General features: G+C 48.1%; 1 protein-coding gene across 1 annotated transcript; it reads right to left on the minus strand.

Moving 5' to 3' along the window:
• Positions 1 to 564: 564 nt before the first annotated feature.
• On the minus strand, positions 565 to 8,558 carry DMRTB1 (DMRT like family B with proline rich C-terminal 1). The gene is made up of 4 exons (XM_061411899.1): positions 7,763 to 8,558; positions 5,943 to 6,148; positions 2,739 to 2,922; positions 565 to 1,479 (listed from the first exon to the last, which is right to left on the minus strand). Exons 1-4 carry the CDS (start codon positions 8,487 to 8,489, stop codon positions 1,415 to 1,417), a joined length of 1,182 nt encoding a protein of 393 aa, XP_061267883.1. The 5' UTR covers positions 8,490 to 8,558; the 3' UTR covers positions 565 to 1,414.
• Positions 8,559 to 12,060: the final 3,502 nt, after the last annotated feature.

Consider the following 12,060-nt stretch of genomic DNA (forward strand, 5'->3'; position numbering starts at 1 on the left):
CCAGCAGAGATGCAGGATGTGCTTTAAATGGCAGAGAAAGTGAAAACAAGGGAAGAGAACCAGGACTCTAAAACAACAAAATGGGATCAAGTTCTGGTTTTTTAAAAGCACGTCACTCTGCAGGGACCATGCAAGGAGCTGGGGAAGAGAAACTAGAGAAAATCTTTACATTTCATGTGTCTGCATCAGATTTTCTTAAAAGGTCTCTACTGCTTAAAATAGTAACAGGGAGGTGGGAGGGAGGCTCCAGAGGGAGGGGACATACGTATACCTATGGCTGATCAACGTTGATGCATAGCAGAAACAACACAATATTGTGATTATCCTTCAATTAAAAATGAATTAAAAAATTTTAAAACCATAGAAAAAGAATAACAACAACAACACCGATAGTAAAAAACCTACCAGCCTTGCCCAAGCCTCTCAGTTGATAACTGAGATAAAGGGAAAGTCTTGCCTAAGTGCACAGAAAGAGCAGGCTGACAGGCCATGAATCCCAGCCACCGCCTCCCCTTCCCGAGGTTGCATTCCACAGAGAGTTAAAGAAAGCATACACCTTCCACAAGGATTTCCACTGTTCATTTTATTTCAAATGTCAACTGTCCCCAGAGAAGAAACTGATGCCACAGGTAATCTGGAAGCACCATCCTATTCTCTGAGAACTGCATGAGAACTTACAAAAAGCTTAATTTCTAAAGCTAGCAATCATTTTAAAAACATGAAAGAGTCAAACTTTATTAGTTTTTTTTTTTTTAACCAGAAATGATGCCATAATGGCTTAAACTTCATGGGGAAAAAGTGAAGCAACCTCAGAGGCTAAAATGCTTATATTTGATAGTAAAGTCCCTAGAGAAGGGGCCCAGGCTGACCCTGGGGGGACAGAGCAGTAAGAAAGGATGTAGCAGAACCTGTCTAGCACCCTGGTCCTGGCTGCTCCTGCTATCCACTTGGATGTGCTGGACGCCTGATGTCTGTGCTGCCTCCTGCTGGGGACCAGACAGAGGCGGCAGAAGCAGAGGCTAAGGAGGACAGTGCCTCAGTCCTGGAGCAGGACCTGAGGAAATCAAAGGCCGCCTCTAGGGGTGAATCTGATTAACAGCAATCAACACAGAGCCGGCTAAATTCATTCCGAAATGTGAGCTCCTGCCAGTCTCCCACATCTCAGAGCTCTGGCCGCGCCCTGGTGACTTCATCCTCTGAGTTCCTTTTCAAGGCCCCGTGTCTCAGGCTTGAGAGAACCTTAGCAACCACACTCCATCCTCCTATCTTGAAATGGGAATCAACTGCCATCTTGCGCTTATCACTACCATTCCTCCCTACATATCACTGAATAGACACAAGAAAATCATTGCTGCAAGCGCTGCCCCCCCCGCCCCCCACCAAGGCCCCACGCTGCCGGCCTGAGGGCCTGGGCCTAGTTGGACTCCTCCTGGGACGATGGCTGGCTGGGCTCACTCGGCCCCTCCACATCCTGGTCATCTGTGAAGGACAGAGAAGAGGGGCTGGACTGAGAAAGAGGGGAAATCACCTGTTTTCACACATAAGTTTTCTACAAGGCATCATCATCATTTCCAGTCCCTATGGAGAATTAGTTATTCCCATTCCTACTTTTAATTTGCTAGGAGTCAGGAGACTGGGATTCTAGCCCTGGCCAGAGGATATAGACTCAAGTTCAGACTCCAGCTCTGCTTGTCACAAGCTGGGTGGCAGGAAGCGAGCTACTCCCAGCTCTGAGCCTCAGCGTCTCCTTCTGTCCATTAGATGGTGCCTACCATGCAGCATCATGGTTGGCATGGGGATTAGGGACAACAGTGAGAATGATCTTTTACCAATGCCTTCATCATTGTAGGTTTTGTTTAATCCTCAGGATGGCCTCATGAAGGAAGGGACCCTTAATTAGTTTGCTCTTTCAGGTACTGAAACTGAAGCACCAAGGAGTGAATGAACTTGCCCGAGGTCACACCGTGGGCAAGTGCTGGAGCCAGGACTTATTATACCCAGGCTGTGCGGCACCAGGGCCATCGTACTTCAAGTCACACTGTACCACTTCCCCAGTTAACAGATCTAGGCATTGGACATACAACAGGCCTCGGTTTCTTTTCTTAAGGAGCCTCAGGGGAGGACTGAAAGGGGGAAAAAAAATCCTAGAACTTTTAAAGCTTCAAGGGCCCTCAAAAGAAAACCCTCACAGTAACCCTGTGACAGGGCCCACTTTACAGGTGAGAAGACTGAGGCCCAGAGGAGGGTGTGAGTGCCCAAGATCACCCGGTGCACCAGTGACCGAGGTGTGAAGGCCAGAGTGGCCTGAGCAAGCCCCAGACAGGCTCAGCACATGCTATTTCCCCAGCCAGAGAGGCCTGGCACCTCTGGTCTTTTGGCACCACATGCGTGCCATTCTCCACGTCTTTGCCCACAGGAACTGTTAAGGTGAGGAAATCAGCATTGAAGCTGGAGCCAGACAGAGACTTCTGCTGAAATCCGAGCTGCGCCATGTACATATGTGAGACCCTCTCGGGGTTCTAGCACAGTTTCCTCACCTGAGAATGGGGACTCACCTCCCCTAGATGCTCATGTATGGAATTTAGAGAGGGGTGCCAGGAAGGAGTTTCCCCAGGGCCCAGGACATTGAAAATCCTGTTCTCCATTTCCCTTCCCTCCACGTCCACTTCATAATAGGACCCCCGTCCTCCAGAGTCCTCCTGTGTCCCTCGGCAGCTGGAAGATGGGGCCTCACTCACCGGTGTTCTCCTTGTCCGTGTCAGACAGGATGGTCAGCGAGAAGGTTGCTGAAGGCGGCGGGGGCAGCGGCGGCAGGAGGACCTGGAGCGCAGAGAGGAAGCCGGGTGGGAGGAACTGAGGCTGCGGCGCTTGCCCCAGCGGCGGGTAGTAGCTCGGCTGGAAGTCTCCCACGGGTTCCGCCACCTGCGAGGCACACACAGCAGACGGTCAGAGGACAGAGGGCGAGCCAGGGGGCCGATCCCACACTCACGCCCCTGAATGGGGGCTCCCTGTGGCGGCGATTCATCTCTGCAGCCCCGACAGTGGAGCACAGGATACTCAGAACAGGGTGTTCAGCAAACACCTGCCAGCTGATCGAAGGGGAGGAGGAGCACAAACACAACACAGAGAAGCCTGGGGAGCAACAGCATGTCTACAGCCTCATTCTATCCTTGCGACCCTAGGAGGGAGGGTCTATTAACCTTCCTCACCGTAGTGACAAAAACCACCATCAGTGAGACGAAGGTACAGGCCCAGGCCAGAGCTGGGGAGCGGCAGAGGCAGAACAGAATCCCAAGTCGGCCTGACTCCTCTGCTCTGCACTGGAGAAGGGTCTGAAAGCATCCACCTCTTTGGGGTCCCGCCTCTGGCACATGGGATACTTAAGACTCCAGCATCACTGGCCTGTGGGCTCCCCATTCTAACCAGACAGTGCAGTGCAGCTGTTTCTGAGGCAAGGGGAGCTAGGTGACCTCAGGAAAAGGGGCTTCAGCCCTTCTGTGTTTATGTTCCTTCTTCAGAAGGTGAAAGCTAACCCCATACCACAGGACCCCAAGATGTCGGGAAGAACGGGATGTGGAGGGGTGATGACCACACAGCTCAGAGCTTAACTGAGAAGGACATGAATGTAATAGAAAATCATAAATTTCAGGGGCAAGTCTTATTATTTACTCTTCCATCCAGGTACTCCAGAGCAGCACTTCACAGGCTGTGTGCCAAAGAAATCCCGTGTCCCACAAGATATTTTTAAGTGCTCTTAGAAGTGTTCTTTGTCCAGGGTGTTTGAGAAGCCCTGAAAACTGCCCCCACATCGATGACTTACACATGAGCCTATTAAATCTGCTTACATTAAGCCAGCACGTCCTAACTTAATTTGACCACAAGGCAGGGAAGACAGCCCACTTTTGAGCACCCACCATGTCACAGACCAGACACTTTATATGCATCCATACCTTACGGCTAGAATCTATCAACAGCCTGAGGATATAAAACTCTTACCCCCATGCTAAAGACTAAGAACCTAAGCAAGGTCCTCAGAGGTTCAGTGACATGCCTAGGCCATGTGGAGAGTAAGCAGCAAAGGTAGGATTGGTCTCTAGGTCTGTCTGATTCCAGGCCTGTGCTCTTTTGTGGGAAGAGAAAAGAGGGAGCACAGAAGCAGCAGGTGGGACAGGACAGGGAGAGAAGGCGGCTCAGGGAGTATTTGGGAGGCTGGGCAGGGGCAGCAGGACAAGGATGAAGCAACTCATAGGCTCTTGGGTTTGAAACAGCTTCACAAATGAATGGGTGATCCCCTATCCAGACGTGAAGGGGGTAGGAAGGGGGATTATTAGTCTTTAATTCCAAGCTGCTCAGCCAAGTCTCTCCCTGGATCACAGCTCCTGCCTGGGGCTAGTGGTGGCAGCTCAGGCCCAGATAAACCAACTGAGATCACACTCCTAACAAAGGCCGTCTGGCAGGCCTGTCAATCAGAGCCCTGCCCTGGACGCCAGGCCCCAGGCTTCTGTGCGAGCAGACGGTGGGTGTGTGCTCCATTTGGCCAAGACCCCTCTCTTTGTGTGGAGGCTAGAGATGCTGTGTTCTCCCTGGGCTGCAATGGGGTGGCCAGCACCCCACCCTCAATTTCAGGCAGGGCAGCGGGATGGTGAGAGTCAGGGTCATGTTTGTTCTAGACCTCTGTCCTGACTCTGTCACTGACCAGTTGAGTAATCTGAATCCCAGTCCCTTGCTCCCCACTTTCGTGACCCTGGACAAATCTGTTACTCCTCTGAGCGTTTTTCCTCTGCTCTACAAAGAGGAAATAACATGTACCTCGAGGGCTTACATAAGGGCCAGTAGGCACCCTGCAAATTATCAAGACCAGTGGTGTTCAAACTTTTCCCCCTTGAATGAATGGAAAATGATTTCTGAATAAAACTTTAGAATATCTGGATCAGAGGAGATGCTGCTGCAGAGAAGCAGGAGCAGTGCATGACTTCAGTACATTAACGTCAAGCTTTGGTCCCTTCTCTTACTTTCCACATTAGACCAAAGCAGCCTGCTCTCTACTCATTCTTCTCTACCCTCCACCCAAGGCAGCATCTCTGTAACACACGGGGTTGGGCTTGTAGCTAAGGAAGAAAGTAAAAGTAACAGCAGTCTACACCTCCCTGAACGTGAGCTGCATCTCAGTCAACTCCCTCACAGGTCCAGCCTTATGGGCCAAAGTCAGGACTGGTCACCCAGGCCTCTCGCTATTCTGCAGTTCTGATGGCCCTCTGGGGTTGCCAAAAGGGAGAAGGATGGAAGGAGCTGGCAACCAATGCTGCAAAAGCTGGTCACCTGACCCACATCTCACATGACTCATATATCCAGAGCTTCCAGAACTCAAAACTCTAGGCTCAAAGAGCACACCAGTTAGTAACTGGTCACTGACCTTATAAAATGATTAAATTTCACCCATTTTTTTCCAACAAATATCTCCTAAGGTGACCAGTGTTTGGGGGAAGTCTCCATATTTTTCATGACTAAGCTTAAGTGCCCTATCCTCTTGAAAGCCCTCTGCCATCTCAAGTGGGTCATACTTTTGCAGCCATACTTTGTGGCTCCAGGAAAGTGCTATTTCCTATCTGGTACCTAGTATTGACTGGCATTCCATGGATCAAGGCTGGTGGTCACTCAGGTTCCCGTGTGGCTGTTCCCCAGGTTTATCTGAGATGTGTCTGCATTCCTTTTTGCCTGAGCTCCCAGAGTCTCTTACCCACGCCACAGCCCAGGCCAACTTGTTCACACGTGCATTCCCAGAGGTGCACAGCACACAAGGTCAATGCTGTATCCTTCCACCCACTGCCCATGTCCTGGTACAGAGTGAGCACAGTGGCTGGCTGCCTGGGAGAAAGTCTGTTAAAGCAGCCAGGGCAGCTGAAATAGGGAGGAACTTCGAAAATATCAGGAATGGGACTCACCAAGCCTCCTCCCTGGTAGTGGCTATAGGACAGGTGCTGGAAACTCTGCTGCAGAGGGATCCCCACACTTGGGGATGCATCCTGGTAGCCCAGAGGAAAAGGGCGGCAGGGGTCTGTGCTGGAGCAGCTGGGATACAGCTTGGGAGGTTCTCTCTCCAGGCACTCAGACCGCACCACAGAATCTGAGTTGATGCTCAGAGGGAGCCCTGAAAAGACATGCAATGAGGGAAGTGTTAAAAATACATGAAGCCAGGAAAAAGGGTACCATGTTGTCTGAAGGTAGCAGTATAAATAAACACTCACATCCATTCACAGACAACTCCCCCATCCATTATGCTTTTGATCCTCCCTGCTTTTTAAACCCTTAACCATGTTCTACTGGCCTCAGCAAAAGTCCTTGGCCCAGCCATGAAGCCCACGCAGGCTGGGTTCCCACCTTCACTCCAGCCTCACTGTCTGGTAACTAGTAGTGCCTTCTTCCTCCTCCACCTCGGGGCCTCTGCAGATGCTGTCCCCTCTGCTTGGAAGGCTTTTTCTCCTAACCCCATTTTGCCTTCTTGAATCCTCAGTATCAGCTCCTGATCTTCCTTCAAACCACAGCTAAACCACTTATTAGAGTTCTCGATATACCAATCTGTGCTGTCCTTTTCTTTCACAAGGACAAGATCCTTGAAGGCAAGGAATCTGACTCACCCTCCTTCACCTTTTCATCACTAGTGCTGGGCACACGGTGCTCAGTCCATGGAACAAAGAAAGGCTCCATATCCATAGAAAGGTATCCTTCTTCTAAAACTGCTTTTCAGATCTGTCTTCCTCATCTAGTTCTCCAGGGACCTGTATTTTCCTAGAACGTCCCAGAAGGCAGAACTGGCCTTCGGAGAGCATCAGGCCAATCCCCTTAGCCTACAGAGGGGAGAGGCTGTCACAAAAGGAGCTTGCCTAATTACCAAGTGAGCTGCCCCTCAGCGTCCTGACTCAGACTTGTGCTCTTTCTACCACATTGCCGTAGAGAAAACCAAGAAAACATGTGTCTGCACCCCAAATGAGCCCCTTTTAAAAAGTCTCAAACCTACATGTGACTTGAAATTATAATAGTGAAAGTTACAATACCTAGGGGACAATGTAATTTATGCATGTGGAGGGAGGAGAGAAAAAACACCAACAACGCCTCAATAGACTTTTCTTGTAGGGAGCAGAAAAGAGGTCTCATTCCCATCCATGCCTGGGAAACAGGTGGGAAGAACGCACATACACACCCATTGGGCCAGAGCACGGCTGAGGAGCAAGCCGTCTAAGGCACAAAAGATGAGGGAGGGGTGGGCGGAGGGACACAGGCGCAGTCATAAGGCGCTGGCCCACCTACGAGGACGTTCTGGGGGAGGAGCCTCCAGCACCAGAAAGGGGTGGGAAGAGGTGCGCAGGCGCAATATGGCCCCTCTCCCGAGATCCTCTCTTTTGGGAGGAGGAGCCTCAGCTAAGCGGCCTGGGGGCCTTTTTTTTTTTTTTTTTGCGGCCATCTTTTTTTTCCTCCCAAAATGGAAAAGCAGAGACTACAGCTAAATATTTTTAAAAATTACCCCCTCAGAACCACCCATTCCTTTCTCTCCTTTTACCTTCTTGCAAAAAGGCACCAAACCCAAATGCCTACTCAGAAAAAGGTATCCCAAAGCAAGATTCCCTCTAGAAAGCATTTTCCCACCCCAACCCCAAGGGCCCATACCCGCGGCTGGCCTGGGACGCCAGAGTCGGGGAAGCGGGGAGGCGGCAACCTGGAGAGGAACCAACAGCGGGACAAAGGCTCGGGGCCCCGAGAATCTTACCGAAGTTGGTGAACGGCGGGCTGGGCACAGGCCGCGGCGGCCTGAGCAGCTCCAGGCAGCTGGGGTCGCCCCGGCCGGCGGCCTCCGCCGCCAGCTGGGGCTCCGGAAAACTGGCCCTGGCCCTGGCTGCTTGTTCGCTCAGGCCCACGTGGCCGCCGTTGTGGCCGCCCAGAACCAGCTGGAAGGCACTCGGGTTGGGGCTCCGGCCCCGCGGGGGCCTCTCAGGGAAGCAGGTGGCTGCTTGGCCCGAAGGGCCCGGCTGCGCGTCTCCCAAAGGGACAAGCGGAGGCAGCGGGCAGAAGCTTGGGCCTGGGTTGCCAGCCGCGCCCCCGGAGGCCAGCTGGGTTCCCTGTGCGCACAGGGCCACCTCCTGCTCCTCTCCAGAGGCCTGCTTCTTGAGCATCTTTTGTGCAGCCATGATCCTCTGGCGCTCAGTGATCAAGAAGCACTTCTTACAGGTGCACTGCTTCCAGCGGCACTTGCCCGCGTGGCCCTTGACTGGTACCAGGAAGCCGTGGTTCCGGCACCGCGAGCACTTGGGGGTACGAAGCATCTTGCTGGCCTGCTCTGTAAGGTCTGCATTCATAGCACAACCGTCTCCTCTGAAAGCTTCAGGGACAGTGAAACAGAAGCATTTCCCCCAAGTCCCCGGTGCTGGGAACTTTGGATACACTTGTAACAAGGCGGTGTTCAGTGCATCCCAGGAGCTGCAGCAAGACCCTTGCATTCTCTCTTTTTTTTTGGTGCAAAATTTGGAAAGGTTCTGTGCCTTGGTTAACAAGATGCAAAGGATTGGGTTGAATAAGTTCTTCAAGTAATGCTATTGCATGTATATCATCTGGGTTAGCTGCAGTCTTAGGCATTTAATTTCCAAACTTTCTCTTCCCGCCGTACGGTATACAGAAGGACGGAAGGTATTTCGTAATTTCAAAAAAAAAAAAAAGGCAGAGTGATACTCAAGGATCCACATATTCAAAACTCCAGAGGAACGTAGCTGTTGGTAAACCTGTTGCAGTAGAAAAGGATTCCAAGTGTCAAACCGTGTTTCTCCATACAGAAGCTGCTGCTTCTGCTTAATTTCACTTTTCTCCCCTACAAAGAAGCAACTGTTCACAGTGATGCTTCCAGAATATTCTCAGGAGCTCAGTGCAGTGTGATGTTTGCTCAAGGGTGTGCCTTTAGAGTAATTCCCATTTTTTAAGTCTTGCTGGTATAGGAATGCATCTCTGGAAGTGGCATATTGCAGTTGATGCCTTCCAAAGAAAAGCATACTTGGAATGATTTAAAGTAAAAGGGACTTAGGACATTTTAGCATGAGCTTGAACCAGTACTTAATTGTGCCATGAATTTAGTTATTCCTGTAAAGCAACCCAAATCTTGGGACACCTGTAAAGCTGCCACAACTTCATAGTTTTCCCAAGACTGCTAAGCTAATTTGTTTTCTTGTTTGATAGAAATTTGTGACACCCTGAGGTCTTTTTTCCCCCCTGCTTAGGTCCCAAAAAGAAAGAAAGAAAGGGAAAAAAAAAAAAAAAACTTGTCATCATAGGATTAATCATTACCTTTAAGGGCGTAGTTATGGTTAATACCTGGCTGAAATGTGTGCATTTTTAATTGTCCTTTCTCTGAAGTTTTCTGTTTCTGGTAACAGAATGGTAGAAGTGAGAGCCAAGGCCTGGTGTCCACCTTGAACTTCCTGAGCCTCTGGTTGCAGGTGTGCTTTGCATTTCTCACTAGCTACCTGACAATAGGAAATGGTTGCCATTCTGAGGCTGATTATACACTGGAAAGCTGAAAAGATGTTTGTAAAGTTTTTTTCCTGCTTTGAAGAAATATATTACTCATCTTAAGAGGGCAGAAGTATATGTTTCCTGTACTATTTGACCCTTTAAGAATGTCACTGTTATTTCAATCCGTTTAAAGAGATCTAGGTTTGTCTCTGCTTTGCTCTAACAGCCTGTATCTTAATTTTTGATTTAAAAAATATGGTCCCATAAATGAACACACAGACAAGTTCTTTTTCTGACTCCACTTAATTCAGAATGTCTAATTTTTTCACTGACCTTGTCATTTGAAAATGTTACTTAAAAATCATGGTTTCAATACTACTGTCAAAAAATCTGGGCACAAACTGCATTCTTTCATGATACTGCAAATTATAAGGTCATTTTCTGCATTATCAAATTTAAATTTTAACATCAGGTGCCATCAGCTGATAAGGCCTAAACATGAAAACTACTCTTATTTACATTTCATGCTTGACCACTCAAGATCTCTTCATTTTCCTATTAATGGTTTAAAGGAAAATCCTATTCAAAGACAACCATTTGAATTCATTTATTTTAGCCTTTTTAATGGCAAAATGCTTCCATTTTTACTCATAACTTTGGGGCAAAGTATACCCAAGGTGATGTGAATTTGCATACTGCTTTGAGAATGTTAATAAACAACCATAAATCTTTTAAATCCATAGTCATCTTATAAGATGCAGAAACCCTAGGGTTTATACAGTAAACAAATAAGAGAAAAAGACTAGTTTATTTCTCTCTTCCCCTCAAAGTCTCAATTTATGTAGGTAAATTCCAACAGAGCTTTATTTATTTCATGCTTGGAAATTCAGGCAAATTGATAGGTTTGTTTTATTTGGGTTGATGGCTGATTACTTCTTAGGCTGCTGAATATATACATATATGTGTGTCAAATTTATTTATATTGTTATTTAAAAAGTAATATGTAAAATGGAAAAGCTGGAAGTCAAAGAAGGATGAGGCCATAGTAGACCCCTTCCTTCCCTACACTGAAACATCTGGATGTTTATGTTTAAGAAGGTCTGCATCATCATAAGCAGAAGTTTATAAAAAAGTTACAGTGCTGAGGAATCACCAGTTTGACTAACCACAAAGGGGCTGGTTGATAGTCATATCTGAGTCCCAGCTTTAGATACGGCTGCTTCTTCCACAGAGTCCTGAATTTCCTACCTTCAATAATGGCTCTTCTCTTCAGTTAACATGATTGTAATTGATACTGTTTATTTTAAAGAGTCTTGTATTATGCTGTGCATGGGGGTATCACTTGTAATCATTAAATATTGTGTGCACAGTAATGTTTCCTCACTGGTAGCATGCAAGAGTAAGGAAGGGCTTTTTTGCCTATAGCATCTTCCCCCCAGTAGCTATAACCCAGATATCTCCTGTCTTCTTCAGGCTCTCTCTCATGAGCAATGAAAACGTGACTGAAGATTTTGCAGGGGGTAGAGGGGAGGATTTACATGACATATCTTGTAGCAGGTGCTTTAAAATCCTGTGTTAGTGTTTCTCTTCTCTCAAGATCCTCCTCTGCTGTGCCACACACACTGGAGAGGAAGTGATCTGGTCCCCCTCCACCTTGCCCACCCTCCCCATCCCCATCTCACTACCCAGGCTCTCTAGCTTTTCTCTTCTTGATTTTTGAGAGTTCTGTAATGGCTGTGACTATCTTACTTCCCTTTATATCTAGCACAATATAGACATCCAGTAAATATTTGTTGAATGTACAAATGAATCTTGCCTCCCTCTCCTGCCAATATCAAAGTCATCTCATTTCTCACTGACACAGTAAATTAACTTGGATCCAGCAACTTTATCCAATATCACACAAAACAGAAAGCCCAGAGTGAATAAGATCCAACAGAGATGGTTGGATGGCATCATCAACTCAGTGGACATGAGTTTGAGCAAACTCTGGGAGATAGTGAAGGACAGAGAAGTCTGGCATGCTACAGTCCATGGGGTCCCAACGAGTCAGACGGGGCTGAACAACTGAACAACAAGAAGAGTAAATAGGACCACTCTCCCAACAAGCAGAATTTGAGGATCAACTTTGCTTCCTCGAGATTACCTCTTACCCCTGATGGGGAATATAATTAATATATTATATTATATTATGTTATTAACAGTAGTAATGCCAACTAGCACTTACTAAGTGTTTGTATTTGCCAGTAATTATAAACTCCGCTGCTGCTGCTGCTGCTGCTACTAAGTCGCTTCAGTCGTGTCTGACTCTATGCAACTCCATAGACAGCAGCCCACCAGGCCTCTGTCCCTGGGATTCTCCAGGCAAGAAAACTGGAGTGGGGTGCCATTTCCTTCTCCAATGCATGAAAGTGAAAAGTGAAAGTGAAGTTGCTCAGTCATGTCTGACTCTTCGTGACCCCATGGACTGCAGCCTACCAGGCTCCTCCATCCATGGGATTTTCCAGGCAAGAGTGCTGGAGTGGGTTGCCATTTCCTTCTCTGATAAACTCCTCTATGTGTGTTAAT

This window comes from Bos javanicus, chromosome 3 (assembly GCF_032452875.1).
Source record: "Bos javanicus breed banteng chromosome 3, ARS-OSU_banteng_1.0, whole genome shotgun sequence".
Classification (NCBI taxonomy): Eukaryota; Metazoa; Chordata; class Mammalia; order Artiodactyla; family Bovidae; genus Bos; species Bos javanicus.

Bases quoted from the DNA above. Each gene is read 5' to 3' on its own strand.
- DMRTB1 (XM_061411899.1), bottom strand. From the start codon at position 8,489: ATGCAAGGGTCTTGCTGCAGCTCCTGGGATGCACTGAACACCGCCTTG. The intron at 2,923-5,942 runs GTGAGTCCCATT...TGTGCCTCGCAG, and splicing joins ACTACCAGGGAGGAGGCTTG to GTGGCGGAACCCGTGGGAGA. The intron at 1,480-2,738 runs GTGAGTGAGGCC...TGTCCTTCACAG, and splicing joins CACGGACAAGGAGAACACCG to ATGACCAGGATGTGGAGGGG.